Source organism: Botryllus schlosseri, chromosome 7 (assembly GCF_051294905.1).
Source record: "Botryllus schlosseri isolate E-star chromosome 7, Bs_hap1, whole genome shotgun sequence".
In the NCBI taxonomy this organism is placed as follows: domain Eukaryota; kingdom Metazoa; phylum Chordata; class Ascidiacea; order Stolidobranchia; family Styelidae; genus Botryllus; species Botryllus schlosseri.
Window position 1 is genome coordinate 14,393,712 of NC_137242.1, and position 21,268 is coordinate 14,414,979.

Genomic DNA, 21,268 nt, shown 5'->3' on the forward strand with positions numbered 1-21,268 from the left:
TTCGTCAAATTTTGATCTGGACCACGGAACATTTTCAAATTGGTGATGGAGTCGCGACCATAAAAGGTTGGAAACCACAGGAAGTGGGGTGTTTATAAAGCTCCGTGGTGCGCACCGGCGTAAGGCTGATAAACAATATGTTATCGGTAGGAACTGAACATGACTTAACGATGTGCAATTACGCGCCCTGTATTTTTTAACTCATCATCCTCCACCAGCTCTAACTCTTGTCATATGGGCGGAGAGTAGTATCTACAGTAATATATGGAAAGACCAATATTATTGACAGAATTCATTTAAATAATTTAACGACCAGATTCATATAGCAAGCACCCTCCTCCCCCAGAAGTTGCATCGATTACCCTATAGTGTGGGCTCAAAATTATCTTTTATTTGAGCGGGAGGGGGCTGAAAACATGTGCTTTCGGTCCCGGTCACACAACCACACAGCCACATACTCCTGAACCGGATCGTGACCACCTCTGGTCTATGAGCAAAATTTAGCTAGTGTGACGTCATCACTCATTTTAAATCCACTAGTGGGCGATAAAGAGTGTCCGGAATTTGAGTTGCTGAAATATGGTAACCCTATACTAATCTACCCATAGGTTAGTTATCTATAGTAATCTAGAGTCTGTCAGCCGTCAGTAACATCCGATGTAGCAACGAAGACATCGGTGCCGCCATGCCGGCTTGTGACGTCATAATAAATACTTGCCAATTGTCGATAACATCATAGTTGCACTAGAACGCACTTTACTCCGTGCCATTGCTGTGCACAGCATTCAAATTCAGGCCTGCTGTTCAATTATGATAAATCAGCAGATATATAGTTGTTGCATATATAATAGCTCTTATGAAACACGTCGGAGCCGGAGCTACTCCTCAAATAACGGGCTCCGGCTCCGGCTGAATTTTATGTAGAGCTCCGGCTCCGGCTCCAGCTCCGGTGAAAATGCACGGCTCCGGCTCCGGCTCCGGCTCCAAAGCCCTGGGCTAAACGCAAACAAAATCTCTCGCTGAGTTATAAGCATTCTAACACTACATTTCAAGGCTTGCAGGCGTGAAGGATTCATTAGGACGAGTAGAGCGTATATTCCTTATAACCGGACAAATGCACTTTCAGCTGTCCCATACTCATAGCCATTTTCGTATAGAATTTTGTGATCAGATGTGAGAAAATTCGATTTTAGAAGAATACGATTCCACGATCAGGATGTGCATTCTAATATTAACTGAAGTTTCGGCCAGTGAGTATGAGCATTTTTGAGCACGCGCCATTATATTATGTGGTTCTGCAGGCGTGCGTTATTTCCGCATCAATCCGAAACCAGTAGGAAAATGACGTATTGCGGTGAAATTGTTGATTTAAGAATGAGAGATTAGATCATTCGCAATGCTTGATATTTGAAGTAAATTTAACGGATCAAGGCAGTTTACTACATCATCTTCAAATGACACACTTATACATCATAATCATGGTTTAGCTTCGACATGTTAATTGTTGTTATAGTTGTTTTTGTTTGTGGTAATCATGGTGTTTTTCGACTACAAAGGTCATTTACATCAGGCCGAAATTCTTTATTGTGATCCCGTAGCTGCCGACTTGTAGCACGATCCACTTCTATTTCAATGTTCCTCCCTGCAATCGATTTTAACTGGCGTGCATAAGGCACAACCGCAGACACTCACATATATTTTGGGAGATATCAATAATTTTTCAATGTAGCGTGTTCTTTGTGGTGACTCGGTATCGATTTGTCGATTTCGTGTATATTACTTTAGTAGAGTCGTGATGAATGCTCCAGCATTAACGCGAGAATATTATATAGTTTTAGTTGTTCTTTTCGTCTCCTGGACTCGCGTATCAAGCGTTCGTCAATTATACGTACACATTACAATCCTAACGCCCACACGCCCGCATATAACCTACTCTATTTAAGCCAGACTTATCATACTATTTACCAGAATAAACCGAATGAGTCTGGTACAAAATAGCCTGCAGTATAATAACAAGTAATGATCAATCCGATCAATGCTATTTTGAATTCCCCAACAACTCCAGTGATCTCAGAAATGAACGGCGCATATGGGAGCAACATGAGTACCTCCTGTGCAGATGCAAATTCAAGTACTTTGATTCTGCTATATTTACCCGTTTGCCCTATACTAATTATGTATCGCCTGTTGCAGATTTTCATTATTTCCCCTGCGACACAAATAGGAGTTGTTTCCGTTGCATGACTTCCGGTGAGGTCATTGTTGAAGATAAATTGTGCGATTGCAAGTTTGATTGTCGCGACTTGACTGATGAAATGTTTTGTACTGACACCTATAATTCATGCGATGCAGTCAAAGCAAAGAGCTTTTCCAACAATCCGATCGATTATGCAGTCATGATTAAACGCGAGTATGTTTTGACTTGGTGAATTACATTTTATTATTTAGGTACGCTGTATGTGATTGATAGATGATTGATAGATGGGATTTTTGTGTGATAATGTTGTGCAGATCAAAGGGGGTTGGCAACGAAGAGCTTCCATTGTAACCGCGGTGTGACCAATCAGGCTGCTTTCCGTTATCCTATATTCTAAATTTATTTTGAACAAATACACAGCCATAGTTAAACTGATCTCGCATATCACAGTATATACTATAGTGAATTTTAGCTAGCATATTCTGTAAATTGAAGTCAATATATTTCGAATCGCTATGGCAGGGATAAATTCCCTAGGAGATGCCCCTCGCAATCACCAATAAACTATTTCAATGCCATCTTGTTCGACGGTGCATTTTCACAAATTTTATGATTTCTACTGAGCCGCCATGGAACCCGTGACGATAGCGCGTAATTTTCGCCACGACTGTGGAAACACATATTCAAATACCCCGACTTAAACAGTAGGGTTATAATTGAGGTAATTGTGACCGCCGCGAAGGCCGGCGGTGTTATTTAGGTTCCATATACTTGATATATATGCAAACTTCCCCAATATGTTGCAACCAAACCAATCTCGTCGATATCGTGAATCTGTTGCATAGAGGTTCCCAACCTTTATCGACTCATCGCCCCCTCATCAAGCTCGACACAAATTTTCGCCCCGTAATATTTACGGATTCGAGAATAGGACGTACATATCAGTGTTGGGATCAAGTCACTCTTCGAGTCACGAGTCAATTCGAGTCATTGCACATTTTGACTCGTGTCAAGTCAAGTCAATCGATTTTCGAAGGTGACTCGAGTCAAGTCAAGTCAGTCGATTTTCGGAGGTGACTCGAGTCAAGTCGAGTCAAGTCACGAGTCAAGTCACAATTCAAGTCAAATTACCTTTTCGAGGTATGAGGCGTGATTACGTAATTGTATTTTGCTAGCTGTCTGAAATACAGATTGAGTGGTCATTGATTTTGAACCGATGAACGAATATAGAGTTAAATATACACGCAAGTAAGGCGCTGTATCGCTCACGTATAAGTAGAACTAATAAACTAGGTAAGTAATTGCACAGCCTCAGTTTATAGTTACCAAGCCAAAATAGAGAATAGAAAAACGAATTGATAAGATGCAATACATTACCCTTTTGCAAATTGATATGATACAATTCGAGCCTGCGCCAATGGTTAGGAATATATAAACTATTTGTGAATTCAATTTCAATAAAACAAGAGGTTTGGTTAAGTTAAGAACACAGAACAGAAATAGACATTTTACTATTAAATTACTTTACTATACTATAGTTTACGACAACGTATGCTGTCAGCTTCGATCACTTCGTTTGCGATCAATATATTTGTGAGAACAAGGGAGGCTCAGTAAAGCGCACGATCATTGAATGATTGGTCGCTCTCATGGGTTACACCAGCGTTGCGCGAACAATCCGAACATATGTCATATACAGTGATTTTTATCGACACCGATTACTTGATGACTTAAAATTGACTCGTGAATTTTGCTCCGAGTCACGAGTCAATCCACATTTCTGATACGCCGAGTCAAGTCAAGTCATTTTAGCAAAGTGACTCGAGTCAAGTCAAGTCATACGAAAAAGGGACTCGAGTCTGACTCGAGTCAAGTCATGACTCGAGTCATCCCAACACTGGTACATATACGGGAAATTTATTCACATAACTCTGATCGCTGGTGAACTGACTAAAAAAGATCATTTTCCGAGGTCACTTTCCGTTGAGTTGACCGTTATTTTAGTTAACTTTCGCGTCATGTGCAGAATTAGCCGTCTTCTCGTGCATGTTTTGGACGTGCATGTTAAATAAATATATCTCACAGGACGTTCTAACATGTTCGCCTCCATCGCCACCTTTGGTATTTCCCCCCCCCCACCCCTTGTTTCTCAACATCGCTCGCTGTAGGGCAGTGTTAGGTACGCGTACCACTAGTGGTACGCGAAGGTCTTCCAGGTGGTACGTGAGTAGATAGATTCTGTTTTTTTCGACCGAAGGAAGTTATTAGTTCAGGTGAGGTTGATTTGAATTTTTTCAAGTTTTTTGACTGGAGATGCATTTCATCAAACCGGGCTGATAATGCTTAGTTTAATAGAATTTGGTATCACCAGGGCGATTTTTTTTGACAAAATTGAAGCATTAAGTCAAACAATCGTGAAAATTGTTTACAAAGTCAAAATTTTTTTGACCCCTCCATTTCGTTTGTATCGTAGATTTTGATATTTTACAGCAGGGGTCTCCAACACGCGGCCCGCGGGCCGCATGCGGCCCGCGAGGTCCTATTTTGCGGCCCGCGACCTGATTTGAAAAAAAACGCTTAGTAAATCATGTTGAAACGCTAAAATTGATTTCAGTTGAAACATAATGTTGTTGTTTTTCAAAGTGAGCCATTCTATGTGCCCACTATCACTATTACTCACTAGTTGATACGGCTTCGGCATGGTAATATCATTCCATGGATGAAGAATTTGCTGGTACGAATGGGCATATTGCCTTGACGTGCAATGGCCCACCACTGCCAAGACTGAGACGCCTGCAAAACGACTTCGGGCGCTCCAAAAGACCATGCTTTACGAGGAGATAGTTGTCCAGCAAGTAGGCCTACCGTGTATAGCTAACCCCAATATTGATTCTTCAATCCATGGGTGGCCAATCTGCAGCAGTAGAAGGAAAATTATGCGGCTGTCGACACTTGTAATAACAACCCTAAGTTTTCGCAGATACCCCCTGCATCAGCTGTATCTGGGAATCTGATCACATTGGCCGAGAAAGGATAAATATCTTATAGTAATATGTGAAACTATACTAATATTTATTGACGAAATTCACTCATGAACATGAAAAATTTTTCGCGCTTCGCGCGACTACAGATTGGTTCTCTGTGGCTCTTTACAACATAACTACTAACGATTTGGTGCGCATAGTAAGCCGATATGTGCATATAGATTAGTTCGGAGTGTACCGGCAATGGACATGGACATGATAACGTGGGTATTTGGCCCCAGCTAGTTTGTCACGACTAACCACCGGTATGCGGCCGCAGGCTAGCCTACATGAGTACGCGAAATGCGGCCGTGAATTACAAAAATGTTGGCCACCCCTGTTTTAGCGGCTAAAGAGTGTTGTCATTGTCAGGTATCGTGTACAGCTCATAGTCCAAAATATAATGACATTGATGATCATGATACTTTTTGTTGTATTTGTGTTTGTTCAATAAAATATTAGTTCTTTTGTGGTGACTATAACCGTCGCCTATGTTAGAAAGCACAGCGTTGTAATAACGTAGAGTTATCAGACGTGGTTGTTGAAGTGCGTTGCCTACTTTTATATCGATATTGATGTCATGCGGCCCGCGGCCTCCAGAAATTTGGAAAAGTGGCCCGCGACCTATTTTGAGTTGGCGACCCCTGTTTTACAGCTTGTAGCCTACTTTATAGGCCTGCCGTTGTAGATGGCCCATTGTCTGCTAATCGTGGATCATAAACTGTCGAACGATACAAATAGGTTGACAATTGACATGGTGTTATGGTCAACGTACCGCAATATCCTAACTAAAGCAAGGCTACTAGGGCATTGCATGGCTCTTTTATCAAGAAGCGCATGATGAATAATTGTGATGGATGACAGCATTGTCAGAATGAAACAACATGGTGTGTCCCCGGCAGTGAACGCACAACTTCAGTGTTGTCAGCCAACAACTACTGCTGTTGAACGGTTTTTCTCCATTCTTGGCAAGATGCTTAGTAAGGACAGACACTTTCTACCCGATAAATGTGGGGAAGTATCGTTCGTTATACTGCAACAAATTTTAATTAACTGTACCATAATACGCGGTGTAACTACGTGACCAGATATCGTTTAAACAAAGTTTTTTCATGTCAAAATTTGTCAATTTTCAAGTCAAAAACGCTTTTTCAGGCCTAACTACTTCGTAAGGACAGACAGTCCTAACCAGAAATGATTATAAGTAGCATAATTTTAACATTATGAGCGAAAACACCTAATTTACGTACGTGAGGTCAAAAGTTGGTCAACATTAAGTTTTTTATATCAACATCCTCAGATTTTTAGGTAAAAAATAGCCCTAGTTATCACACCCAAATAAGTAAAATACGTGATTATGGCGTCATAAATGGTGAAAACATTTTTGACCGCCTACGGCGTGCGTAAATTATGTAGGTCAGAGGTCTCAAACACGCGGCCCGCGGGCCGCATGCGGCCCGCCAGGGCATTTTGTGCGGCCCGCGACGACATTTTAGATTTTTATTAATTTGACAATATATAAGTGTCACATATATCTTTTCAGGTTATAAAGTCAAAATTCCCTCTTAAATTTCTCCGAAAGCCTGAAGCTATTCATCAAACTTCACTATCGCACAAATTGCAAACGCTACCATGCAATGGTGACAAAACCAGACCCTTAGACGATTCGTGACTGAAATTTGTGAGTTGGACTTGGACGCGACCTTTGTTAGAATTACTCAGATTCGAGAATTACTCGGGCTAACTCGATGGCAAATTGAAAATGACTCGAGTGGACTCGGAGTGACACGGAATGCCGTGAATTTGTTAGAACCATGGACGCAACAAACTAATCGCGTATCAGGGGAATAATAATAGATCAGAAGGTCGCAGCTTGGCATTTTGCTAACTAAGCAAGTAGTTATTATGGCAACCATTGGCAATCTCTTAACATCTTTGGTCGCTAAACCATGTTGTTAAGGTCACTTAAAGGTACCTAATTCCGTAGTGCTGGTACGTTCCAACGATGTAACAACAACATGCCGTTCGGCGTTCCGACATTTTAATCACTAGGACACATTCATTAATGTATTTATATTATATTTATAATTTTTCTGCCCTTATATTTGAAGATGTTTGGCCATGAGATTAATAGCCTACTTATCAGAGGTATACCCAAATCCTGGGTTGTAATTACAATGGTCAACTTAAAAATGTTTTGATGTCAGATCAGTCTCTATTATCAATTTGGTAAATTCAAAATTTACATAGTAGCTGCAAAATCATAACCCGCCAGCTTTTATGATGGCATCATCCATTTTTCCGCCCATATGGTGTCTATATCTCATAATTAATACATATCAAGTACAACAACAATTCTATTCAAATAGTTATAAATATGATGATTATTCTCGTGCCAGTCATAAAATAATACAAAAGTAAATCACATTTTGACGAAGTGTGTTTACTGTCACTCTGCTGGATCGGCTCACTTTCAATAGGACAATTCATTTCCGCCGAACAATGCCTACTTGGAAAGACATAGAGTACCGCTATAAATGCTGCGGCCCGCGGCGTCACCAAAGCTGGAAAACTGGCCCGCGAGCACATTTGAGTTTGAGACCTCTGATGTAGGTGGTACGCGAGCACTACATAATACCTCGGAGTGGTACGTGGGTGGAAAAAGGTTGGGAAACACTGCTGTAGGGCGATATCGCCCGCGTTTGGAACCACTGCTGTAGCAGGCAACCTTCAGAATACTCTGTAAAATGATATGCTACAGGTATGAAGGCCGAAATCAAACTATTTGCCGGATCGTCAACGCTTCAGGCTATCAAACAATTGCTTCTTGCGGTAAGAATAAAAGTATACACACACAGTCATAGTCAATGGATCCGTACGGCGTTCACTCTTAGCGAAAATAGTGCGTATTTCCAACCGCGTACCAATCCAGATATACGGGTGTGATTATACACCCACGGCACATAATAATCTACCACAAACTTATACCGCGATATAAATCGAGTAATACATTTTTATTCAAATTATGCATGAACGTAGGAACGTAGCCAGGAATGTATATTGTACGTAGACGCGCAGGATTTATGATCTCGATATAATTTAGAGAGATATTCTGTTATTGTGTAGCCTGCCTCCCATTTCAACCCTTTGGGTAGGATTACCTCTCTTTTCACCAAGATTGTACTTGAATGATATAAATCAGTGATGCTTCATTAATTTCGGCCTGAACTATCCTCTGACTGAGTTAGTGTATGTACATTAGGGTTGTTCAGAATTGACCGACTTTCAAAAAGTCCCGGTTTTCAGTCCGATTCCCATGCCTTATACCTTAAAAACATATTCTGGCTACTTTTTTTTGTAACTCGTCCCCTGCATCCGTGTGCACATTGAGCTGGAAGAATAGCAGCTGAAAATAGGGGATTCCCCCAAAATCTGAGTGTCACGATGTTACCTTGTCTAGTTAAAGTGACATATAACATGGATTTATGCAGCTGTTGCGGTTTGGAGTGCTACAAAACCCCACTATATAAGGCATTCCTAGTTCAGGATATCCTTTCCATGTCCCACACTGCCTTAGAACTGCTCAAAACTACCTAAAACTGATAGTCATTTTGTTGGATCACATATCCTACACCCTTCGAACCTACCCGGCACTGTTAATCAATTTCCTGGATCCCCATGTGCAACTTTAAATGTAACATCCACTCACAGCTACATAATAAACATCACAGGAAACGAAAAAATAAGGCAAAGAAAGAGATCAACTTGGCAAAATATTACATAAATCAGGTGGATGAAATGGTTGATTTCGAGAAATCTGCATATCTGTTCCGGTGATCTTCCGCAGCATGTAGGAGGCTCGCTCGCTGTTTTTTGTCATCCGTTATGAACGCAGCTTAGTCGGTATTCAATTTTACCATACGCTCTGCTGCATCATTAAAGTGCTACAGGAAAAGCACAGGCTGATGGAACTTTGGAATTAGGGGGTAAGGTACTGCTAGACTCACAAAATTTTCAAATTACGATATTTCATGAACTGTCAGTCCTAGATTCTCAAAAATTGGTATGTGAACTATTTATACTCAACTTCATACACTGTAAAAATTTTAGCATTTTACAAAAATTCATTGGGCCCGAATTGGGGGGGAGATTGGTGAATCGGACGGTTAGCACGGGGAAACGCCCGTCTCTTCGATGGATGCCGAGATATCTTAAAAAATGCTTCATAAAGTGTCCTAAGGCCTCTAAGCACCTGCTGAAACGCTTGAAACTTCCGATTTTTCGGAAAAATTTACAAAATATGTGACAGATTTCAAATACCTGCTCTACTTTTTCAATAAAATATTTTTCAATTTTCAAAGTTGATTTTCTCCTATTTCTAGTTTTTGTTAATATGGTGTCACGGGGAAAGGGAATTTTGATATCAGAAGACCTTCAATCCTGATCAAACTTGGCTCAGTACAAGCAGTAGGGCTGTTCTACCTGCTGAAACTATTGTTTCCTCTATAAGAGTTTTAGTTTACTTACTTTGCTACTTATGATCTGAATTTTATGAAAAAAAATCGAAAATTCGGCACCGTACCAGTACCAAACACATATTTTGTAAATTTTTTCGAAAAATCGGAAGTTTCAAGCGTTTCAGCAGGTGCTTAGAGGCCTTAGGACACTTTATGAAGCATTTTGTAAGATATCTCGGCATCCATCGAAGAGACGGGCGTTTCCCCGTGCTAACCGTCCGATTCACCAATCTCCCCCCCAATTCGGGCCCAATGAATTTTTGTAAAATGCTAAAATTTTTACAGTGTATGAAGTTGAGTATAAATAGTTCACATACCAATTTTTGAGAATCTAGGACTGACAGTTCATGAAATATCGTAATTTGAAAATTTTGTGAGTCTAGCAGTACCTTACCCCCTAATTCCAAAGTTCCATCAGCCTGTGCTTTTCCTGTAGCACTTTAATGATGCAGCAGAGCGTATGGTAAAATTGAATACCGACTAAGCTGCGTTCATAACGGATGACAAAAAACAGCGAGCGAGCCTCCTACATGCTGTGGAAGATCACCAGAACAGATATGCAGATTTCTCGAAATCAACCATTTCATCCACCTGATTTATGTAATATTTTGCCAAGTTGATCTCTTTCTTTGCCTTATTTTTTCGTTTCCTGTGATGTTTATTATGTAGCTGTGAGTGGATGTTACATTTAAAGTTGCACATGGGGATCCAGGAAATTGATTAACAGTGCCGGGTAGGTTCGAAGGGTGTAGGATATGTGATCCAACAAAATGACTATCAGTTTTAAGTAGTTTTGAGTAGTTCTAAGGCAGTGTGGGACATGGAAATGATATCCTGAACTAGGAATGCCTTATATAGTGGGGTTTTGTAGCACTCCAAACCGACACAGCTGAATAAATCCATGTTATATGTCACTTTAACTAGGCTAGGTAAAATCGTGACACTCAGATTTTGGGGGAATACCCTATTTTCAGCTGCTATTCTACCAGCTCAATGTGCACACGGATGCAGGGGACGAGTTACAAAAAAAGTAGCCAGAATATGTTTTTAAGGTATAAGGCATGGGAATCGGACTGAAAACCTGGACTTTTTGAAAGTCGGTCAATTCTGAACAACCCTAATGTACATTCCTTTATATACTTTCAAGCGGTAGCGATTGCGACAGTGAAAGTTTCAAATATATGCTGTTGGAATAACCTAAGCAACGATTATATTTAACAGATTGGAAAGTGCAAGCATCGAACACTAGGTGAGATAATACAGTTGTCTAATTTGGGATATGTATGTATATGTATCTAATAGGGGGTCGGACATTGGTGGGATCATGCGCAAGCCATGCAATCGTAGTTACACGGACGAGTTCTTAATGAGTAGAAATTTTTGGGTACATGTCTCTTGTGTAGTCGTAGATTTTTCCCTGCTTCATGCGGCAAAATACGATGAGTCGTATCTCGAAGCTGTGGTTGCTCTTTAGCGTCATGCAACAGTCAAGGGGGAAGTCATTCCTTAATCCCCCCGAACCACAGAACATAACAGAAATAATGTCAGTGTGCCACAGATCTCTGTCGTGAGATCAGAATTATATTCCAGTATATACGAATATACCAAACAGCCTTCTGACAATCAAGCATCAAGATTTCCTTCCTAAGTATCCTGAGGTTTATCTATATAGGCTGTCGAGTGCTCATTGCTAGGGATGGTGTGAACGTGAGGCTCACGTTCGCGTTCTGTGTGTGAACCTCCGAAATATAGAGGTTCACGTTCACAAACGAGCCTTGGCAGGTTCTCCACTGTGAACCTTTATGATATATTAGAATTTTCACTTCAAAATAACAGCTTTGGTTGATATTTATTGCATTTCATCTGCGGGCCACTCAATGCACGGCGCTGCCAGCATAAAAAAAATCAACTCCAAACGAGCATGCACGTGAACAAACTTAAAAAATTTACTTGCTTTGTCACGAAAGTTTGCTCAAAATATCCAGCTTTCTGTTTGTGAATATTTAGTGATTCTCTGCTGTGAGTTTTACCCTCAATCACACAACATCAATTGCGAAATACACTACATGTAGGTAGTCAGCGAATGATCTCAAAATACCGTTTTGTTCTCCGCATTGCTGGGTGGATGTCTAAAAAAAAAAAAAAAAGTCATCTTTCCGCTCGGAGCTCAATATAGCGTTTTTCGCTCCGAAATACCCTCCGGAGCGTCACTTCTGTACCAATTTACGGCATATCACTCGCAATTTGCTCTAAATCTGACCTAAATTTTCAAAAAAGAGGACAAAATCTCAAAAAAGAGGACAAAAGGGCGTCCTCCGAGGACACTTTCAAAAAAGTCAAAAAAGAGGACGTATGGTAAGCCTACCGTAGCAATACTCAGACGCCGAACATTGTCCGGACTGGCCTAGACTGCTACTAAAGTGTAAGCTTATATTCCCTTGCCTGTCCTCGTCGAAATTGTTGGCAAAGCGACGGAAGATATTGATTTTATGGGAATATTATATCATTTGATTGCCCCAGTTGACACATTTCGCGACGTTTAAGACGTCAATATGAGCTTCAGCCATTGTGGCATTATGTGGTCCTACTCGTCGCTATAGGTATCGTGTACATTATTATAGGCTATCACTTGAAATGTAGGATTGGGATTAGCAGAATGACGCCACGTGGCGTCATGAGGTTCGCGTTCGCGTTCACCCAGAACCCTTCAAAAAGGTTGGCTTTCGCATGATTCTGAACCTTTCATAGGTTCACACCATCCCTACTCATTGCCATACTATCCGCATAATCGGGGTCTTCCGAAAAACTTGGAACGAAAATGGAGTCGGCAGCTCAGGAACCGTTAAGAATATCGGGCTATCGGATTTGTGTAGTAAAATGACTAATGACAATAGATGTCAGGCACCACCAATACGAACAAAAACATCAGTGTTTACATATTTTAAGATTATAAAATCCGAAAAGGAGTACCCTTTCCTCAAGTTACAATACGAGGGAAATTTTTGGGAAATATGGTCAAATTGCTGATCGCCTGGTGTGTTGACTAAAAAAAGGTCAAACCCTGGGCCGATAGCATGAATCCGGCTCGTTTGGTTGACTGTTTTTTTCAGTCAACGTCCGTGACAATTCCATAATAATCACGTGTACGTTGTGGAGAGTTGACCTTTATTAATCGACTCTGTTTAGTCGCATTACACTCGAAACAAAAAGAGAGGACGGATTTTGGAAAAGAGGACATATTGACTACCCCTAAAACAACATATTGAAAATTGGTATAAAATGTAACTTTGAGTTCAACAACCAATTGACATTTACCGGTAAAACGATGATGAATAATTTCCGACTCCAATTATTAATAGGGCAATATATCAAAACAATGCTTAAAACAATGGGGTAACTCAGTTGTCGCAAAAATTGAAGAAAACTGAAATCCATTTGCCATCACTTAACAAGGCACTCTACTACATATATTTTTCATTTCCCGTGCTAATTCTTTGAGGTTTTAAATACAATTTTAATTCCAGCATACTTTGATGTAGAACTCTAATCCGTCATTGATAATAATAATGATTAGTGTCAATAATAACATCGTACTATAGCTCGAACCTTATGGAGCATTCTAATGGTATATCCATGTTATATGTGCTGAAGCTTTGTATTCTTTCAGCAACGTATCCAACGAGAAGCGGACCGATTTTCTGCGGATGTATTACGACTGGCAGGTGCTTTCAATGATTAGGTCCGATGACTGAGCACTGAGCAGTCACGACAAATAGTGACATTACTGATGGTCTGATACGCTGGTACTAGAGCTGCGGATTCGTAGTCAAGAATTTGGACATTTCGGCAAGTTAGAAATAAGTCGCAGGAGGGAAACATGATTTGAAGCAGTCGAGAGATCGAGTCGGAGTTTCAATTTCTTTCAGGAGGATCTGAACCTCGGAGTCGCAATTTCAAAGTCGACGTATAGGAACCCGAATTTACTCCAATGCCGGAATCGGGAGCTATAGAGTCGGAGTGGCTGTTTTAATGATAACATGGTCACCAGTAGACGCTCATAAAACTTTGTTCGGTTTCCTAGCCTGTTTGAAACTCAATATATATGCTAGTATTGCTAGAGTTTATTCTTCATTGAGACATCCTTTCATTACTGCGAGACCTGACTCAGACATCACGTTCAGACAGTCAATCGCAGACAGGTAACCCTTTCTTGCGTGACTATGACCGTTTGTGTGATTTTTATTCAAGTATGTACATAAGATATCAATAATTTCCTAAAGAAAATCTTTCCCCTTCATCGGGTCATCTCGTCTCAGCCGTCGCCGAATTTGGATTTGTAGTCGAGGTCGTAGCCGCTCAGTTCATCTCATCGAGTCGCTAGAGTCGATGTCAATTTGTAGTCGTGGTCGTAGTAGGAGCCGCCGGTATTTGGCGCTCGTTTGTGTTTGTAGATTGGGTTGGGTGCTGGGTATTCGGTGCGGAGTGGTGGTGGGGCTGGGGAGAGGTGGGGGATTAGATGGGTTGGGAAAGGGTTTAGGGGGTAGAGTGGGATTGGATGGGAGGTTAGAGTGGTTGGGATAGATTGTGGGTGGATTGGTTGGGTTTTGTGTAGGCTTACCATACGTCCTCTTTTAAGAGGATTTGTCCTCTTTTTTGACTTTTTTGAAAGTGTCCTCGGAGGACGCCCTTTTGTCCTCTTTTTTGAGATTTTGTCCTCTTTTTTGAAAATTTAGGTCAGATCTAGAGGAAATTGCGAGTGATATGCCGCAAATTATCGCAGAAGTGAAGCTCCGGCGGGTATTTCGGAGGGAAAAGCGGTGATTTTAGCTCTGAGCGAAAAGAAGACCTTTTTTGTTTTTTTTAGTCAACCGATCACGAAGTGGGAGAAATTTACCGGTTTTTGAGAATTCTTTTCCAGTTTTGCATGTCTGAAATTTCTGAAAAAGTGTCCTCTTTTTATATTTCCAAAATATGGTAAGCCTAGTTTTGTGGGTCGATAAATACGATACAATTTATCTCGTTGACCATGACCAGACCATGTCATGTAACTCGGCAATAGGTGAGCACCTTCTTACGCATCCAGAGTGTGCAAAATCGTATAACGATAACAGATTTTCAATTCTTGCTCGGGGACGTAGTCTGTTCCATTTATGGGTTCTCGAATCGACTATGATAAAACTCGGGCAACCGATTCTCTGTCGGCAAAAGGACCGACTCTATTCTCTCCGTGTAGTTTATTTGTGTTGCGTCTCTGGCTATATATTAAAGCTAGGGCTGGGCAAAATCGAGTACCTGAGTGATTCGATTCTGAATCACGTAAAATGCTTCGAGTCGAGTCAAGTAATCGAGTATCACTCATTATGACGTCACAAAGAATGTGATATGTCAAAGTTCAAATATGTTCCTTTTATGCGACCACAAAGACTATTATTCCTGTTATCCATCGCATGAAAGATACTTTGGTATTTTTCGGCCACGCCGATTTCATTGCACTTGGTGACAATGTTGTGGGATGATCATGACTTTGGAAACGAGTTATTTTCAGTAACCTTGGTAGCTTTGTACTATATGTTTCGCATGCTACGATACGGCCAGTCAAGGTTTCACGGCTTCGACAGTAAAAATTGGTATCGAACGAAACTATAATTCTCGTTGATAAATTACCTTGCAGTGGCGAGGAGCGTACAATTTCAGTACTCGAAAATATCGTCTTTTACTACTCGACTCGAATCATTAAAATTAATTCTCGATTCAGATTCGAGTACTCGAATCATTGTGCCCAGCCCTAATTATAGCCAATTTGTATTGCACTTATTGCATTTTTGCTTAACGCTCTCGTTTTGTGAATTCTCTCGTTGTTGTCATACCATTCTTGCGGCACACTACCTATTTCATCTTTATGTTTCGAATTGCGGCACACTACCTATTTCATCTTTATGTTTCGAATTGCAATTTCCGTATTATACTGACGGCCACTACCGACGACGGTCAGTTGAAAAGCTTATAGTGAATAAATTACGAATATGAATGTGTTGTTCGTTGCAATATTCAAATTCTGTACCACAAGGAACCTATTTATATTCAATCCTTACATCGCATTTTGAACAATATAGCTTCCCGGATAACCTATTCCCCCGTTACTAATTTTCATTTTGCAAAAGATTTTCTAAGATCACATTAAAACGCTAATGATTCGTATTAATATTTCAGAAGTTTGACTGCTCCGAACCGACATGTGAGGATCTTTGATCGACCGCAAATTGTCGCGACACCTGTCATAATGATTTCGATCAATATGCCATTCTTGAACCTTATAGAGCTCTAATTGTTATTGGAGCTATTATAGGTAACCATTATACTACATATGTATAGTCTTCTAAAATTATTGTCTCCTAAATATCATTTGCTCCACTCGTGCAACACGATGCTTATTTTTTCCACAACGATTTCTGAAAACAGGCAAGTTTGAGATTCTCGCAAATTCATATGCGACTATCATAAGATATAAATTTGTCGATAATAAATGTGTATAATTTGAAAGTGAAACTCTAGCACGTCACTAGGGACCTGCGATATTTTTTTCGTTCCTGTTATGACTTCATCTTGCGAATAATGACTTTGAAGGTTCCCAATACACACACCAAGTCCTACAGAATGACTGCACCCATATGACTTGTCGCGAGTCGAGTCAATCCCTACAATGACTGGAGTTCATACATTTAGCATCATAAGTATAGCTCATGTCCTGTCATCAAAGTAAAAAAGCGGTTGGTTGTTGCTCAAGCTCTGTTGATAATAGCATCATTTCACAATACATTATAATACAGTTCTTACGACTTAAATATCGGTCAGAGCTACTAGCATTCTGGAGTGTGCGACGCACTCCATAGTTCATTTCAGTGGGCGATATAGTGGTGGCCGAACTGCTACTACACATGACATTTGCTTATGGCAACACGCCCCATCCGATATACCACAAACACAAACGTTCTGATTACTTCGCAATCAGACACTCGCCATGACTTGCTGCTACGAATGCCTTGTTACGACGACACACTATATTTTTAACACTGGCCATATTTTAACAGGTATCACTGCAATTGTTGGAAACATCTCTGTCATTACTGTTACCGTAATCAAGCTATACCGGGCTCGTATGCGCCTACCAGCAGAGCAGAAGGTCACCAAGATTTTCTTTTTGAGCTTATCTGTTTCGGATGTTTTGGTGGCGGTAAGAAATTATATGCAATGGGAATTATTCGATGGTCGGTCTAAAATGTGCTAGTATTAGAGTTCCCAATTGGCGGTTGTGTAAGAATATTCTGGCGTTCCACATTCATATTTACGATCTGTCTGACAGGTCTACATAGAGTAGGCTTACCATACGTCCTCTTTTAAGAGGATTTGTCCTCTTTTTTGACCTTTTTTAAAGTGTCCTCGGAGGACGCCCTTTTGTCCTCTTTTTTGAGATTGTGTCCTCTTTTTTGAAAATTTAGGTCAGATTTAGAGGAAATTGCGAGTGATATGCCGCAAATTAGCGCAGAAGTGAAGCTCCGGCGGGTATTTCGGAGGGAAAAGTGGTGATTTCAGCTCTGAGCGAAAAGAAGACCTTTTTTTTTTTTTTTAGTCATCCGCCTAGCAATGTGGAGTGAAAAACGTGTTTTTGAGCTCTGAGCGGAAGTGATGACCTTTTTTTTTTTAGTCAACCGATCATGAAGCGGGTGAAATTTACCTGTTTTTGAGAATTCTTCTCCAGTTTTGCTTGTCTGAAATTTCTGAAAAAGTGTCCTCTTTTTTCATTTCCGAAATATGGTAAGCCTAACATAGAGATTAAAATAGAGCACAGTTACAAAGGAAGTTTTTCATTCGCTTAAAATTGTCCGCGTGCTTTGCGCCATATTCTGTCCGGTGTTCATTAATTGCCAAAGTTCTACCTATCATCAAGCCTATACCTGCCACTGTGACTAATTGCACAATGACTATAAAACAATGCGGATTTGAGAACAGCATTGTCATACAGGCGCCGCCATGCCTTCTTCTCTCTGACCAATTAACACACGGTGCAACCTTTAATTAAGATTTCAAAGTCGTTCGATAATCCCCGTCCCCTAAATTTACCAGAATATCATTTCATTCGGGTTGAGTATATCGTAAATGCCGATAATGCAAGTCTTCTCGCTTCGACGAACTTACCCGTAACCTCCACTCTCGCACGCTGCGCTGCGCACACACGTATATAATAACAGGGCTGGGCACAATGATTCGAGTACTCGAATCTGAATCGAGTATTAATTTTAATGATTCGAGTCGACTAGTAAAAGACGATTTTTTAGAGTATTGAATTTATATGCTCCTCACAGCTAAAAGTTAATTTATTTACGAGAATTGTAGTTTTGATACTATTTTTCAATAAGGAAGCCTTGAAACCTTGATTGGCTTTATCGCAGCATACGAGACATAGTACAATGCTGGCAACGTTACTGGAAATAGCACATTTCCGAAGTCATGATGATCCCACAACATTCTCAAGAAGTGCAATGAAATCGGTATAGTCCAAACTCCAAAGTATCTTTAATGTGACGGATAACAGGCATTATGTTCTTTGTGGTGGCATGAGAGGTAAGCTACATGTTTGAACTTTGACATAGTACATTCGCTTGTGACGTCATAATGAGTGATACTCGAATACTCGACTCGAAGCGTAATACATGATTGAGATTTGAATCACTCAGGTACTCGATTTTGCAGGGTTGTAACCAGGTCACATGGTTCCGAGTCACGAGTCAATCTTACTTTTGGGGTATTGACTCGAGTCAAGTCGAGTCATTTTCAATTCATCACCGAGTCGAGTCCGAGTCCAAGTCACCGTTTAAAGGGTCAAGTCCGAGTCATAGTGTTATGACTCGAGTCCGAGTCCAAGTCACTGCATTGAAGTCATGTTTAACTCATGTTTTCAATCCTCAATTAGCTTATAGCTTATAGAGAATCAACGAATTCACGTCTACATACTATCCGATATAGAACCAACGAACTCACGTCTACATACCAGCTGATAGATAATTAACAGATGCATGTTTATGTAGGGGTACAGTTTGCCTTTCACATTATCAGGTGGTTGACTAAAAAAAAGGCCATCTTTCCGGCTCAGCTCCCGAAATAGCCGCCGGAGCGTTACTACAACTATGAGAGAAAATTTTGGAATAATTGCAAATAGAGATTTTCGAATTTTACCGGCTACCTCATGATATTGTTAATGTGTAAAAATATGATTCATAGCGAAATTGGCTCAATTCCAACTAGAATATTTAGAGTAGAATATTTTGGATATGAGAAAATAGTCGGCCTAATACTAGTATGTAAGTATATTATATGAAAGAATTTCTCACTAAAAACACTCCATTTATTTTCAAAAACAAAATTTTCTCCTCTCATATCATTGATTCTACTTTTAAAAATTAAGCAAGATTCAGTGTTCTTTTTATGCAACATAACAATTTTACCAACTAGCCACCCAGTAAAATAAATAAGAAGTTATTTTTGCACAACCCTATTGTACAAACATCACACAACATCAGCCATTCATTATTACTCACGTGCACAATGCACATACCTAACAACGTCAAATGGACGGGGGGCATTGTGTGTTTTCACAGACAGCAGATTAAATCATTGAGTTACACTTCAAAAATACTAAAGTGGAAAGGAGATCCTCATATGTTATATCGGCACGGCTTTGGAATAAATCCACATCTACTGAATTCACGTTCCACTGGGTGCACTAGATACAGGAATTGGCAAGCATTTTTGAACCACATTGAATAGCATTGGATACTCATTCTTTCTAGTTGCCCGAAAATGCAAAGAATCATCGCCTTCAAATCTGCACATGAGCTTATCAGTCTCATCCAAGTACTTGACCATCTGAGTCATTTCATTGGCTCTAATTGAACTTTGCTTCGATTTTTTGTATAATTGAAAAGTCTTGAGTACTTGGATTGCGGAGGATCTATTACCTCTTCATCGCAGGATGATTTTGTACAATGCATTGCTACTATATGTACCATTGTCTGTTGTTTTTACGGCTGCATATCTGATATCATACGAGTGCTACGTAAGCAGTGGCGACAAATAGCGATGTCGGCAGAATTCGTCAGATGCGTTCATCTAGCCATTACGATTCGCAAATTTCTTCATCTACAAGTCATATAAAATAAGCCGAGTCAATGACTTGGGTCGAGTCATGCGTAATGACTCGAGTACAAGTCGAGTCAATCCAAATATTGACTCGAGTCGAGTCGAGTCATTTTCCCATTTCACGAAAATGACACGAGTCAAGTCGAGTCACAAAAAAATCGTGACTCGAGTCCGACTCGAGTCGAGTCATGACTCGAGTCATTACAACCCTGCGATTTTGACCAGCCCTAATAATAACATACAGTCACTAAAATTTCACGAAGTAAGAGAGCAGTGGGGAATCTCGGCAGACTGAAAACGCGGGTCACATTATCATGTAAGACAAAATCACGTCGCGGGTCGTATATTGCCCGCCCCTGTGCTATACGCTTGGACTCATTTATTTATAATATTCACTGGCATTATGTTCTTTGTGGCGTCATAAAAGGTACATATTTGAACTTTGACATGGTATATTATGTTGTGACGTCATAATGAGCGATACTCGAATACTCGACTCGAAGCGTAATACGTTATTCAGAATCGAATCACTCAGCCATAGGCGCCGACTTTTATTTTTGCATGGGGTGGCGGCAGGCGCATAGCCAGGGGGTGTCGATACCCCCACCTTTTGAAACGCAAAACCCCTTCCTTTTGAAATGACCTTTCTGACGCTAATATTCAGTTGCAATTCACAAGCCGTGTTATCAGTGTTACGTGGGGCCAATTAGCGAGATTATTCGCATCACACAATGTAACCCGACACGTTCTCCCGCTGAGATGATTGTAAAATTAGGTCATTGATTGCCGCACGCTCGGCGTTCGTCCCTGGACTGAGCAGTAACACGGCGCGACAATTCTGGAACACGAAAGACGGGCAAGAATGATGATTACAAACGCGCGCGGCCAATCAGTAATTATCCCTTACCGCCAACGCAATGGAGTTTTACTTAGTATTAAGTAGCTCACATCGCGACAATTGGTTTCTGATTAAAACATCGATTTTGACGGCATTGCTGCATTTCCCGATTTACGTTCGCAAAGCATAATTGGATTAATATTATGGGCACTGGAATAAATTCCAACTAGCAGGCACACACAATAAAACACTGTTCTGGTGTTCAACTTTGCGCTGCGAGAATATGTATCACAAAAATGGTTCACAAAATATTTTAAACGCGGCTTGCGTCCCTCATCGATGCAAATAATGCACTTTAATTTGTAGAAGGTGAACGTATATTTGGTCGTCAAATCGCGATAGGAGATGTTGTTTCTCAGAGCTCGGGATGAAATCTACGTTTCTAGCGATGAGGTCGAATTTGTACATCTAATAAGGATCGTCAGTTTGCTGAAATCAG

The 21,268-nt window shown here is 40.5% G+C and overlaps 1 protein-coding gene across 1 annotated transcript; it reads left to right on the plus strand.

Annotated features, from left to right (window-relative positions):
* The first annotated feature begins 1,923 nt into the window (after positions 1–1,923).
* On the plus strand, positions 1,924–16,940 carry LOC145443700 (uncharacterized). The gene is made up of 7 exons (XM_080321645.1): positions 1,924–2,131; positions 2,194–2,410; positions 7,982–8,052; positions 10,959–10,986; positions 13,405–13,459; positions 15,948–16,083; positions 16,826–16,940. The coding sequence occupies exons 1-6, from the start codon at positions 2,020–2,022 to the stop codon at positions 15,984–15,986; spliced, it is 522 nt and encodes a 173-aa protein (XP_080177771.1). The 5' UTR covers positions 1,924–2,019; the 3' UTR covers positions 15,987–16,083; positions 16,826–16,940.
* The last annotated feature ends 4,328 nt before the right edge of the window (positions 16,941–21,268 follow it).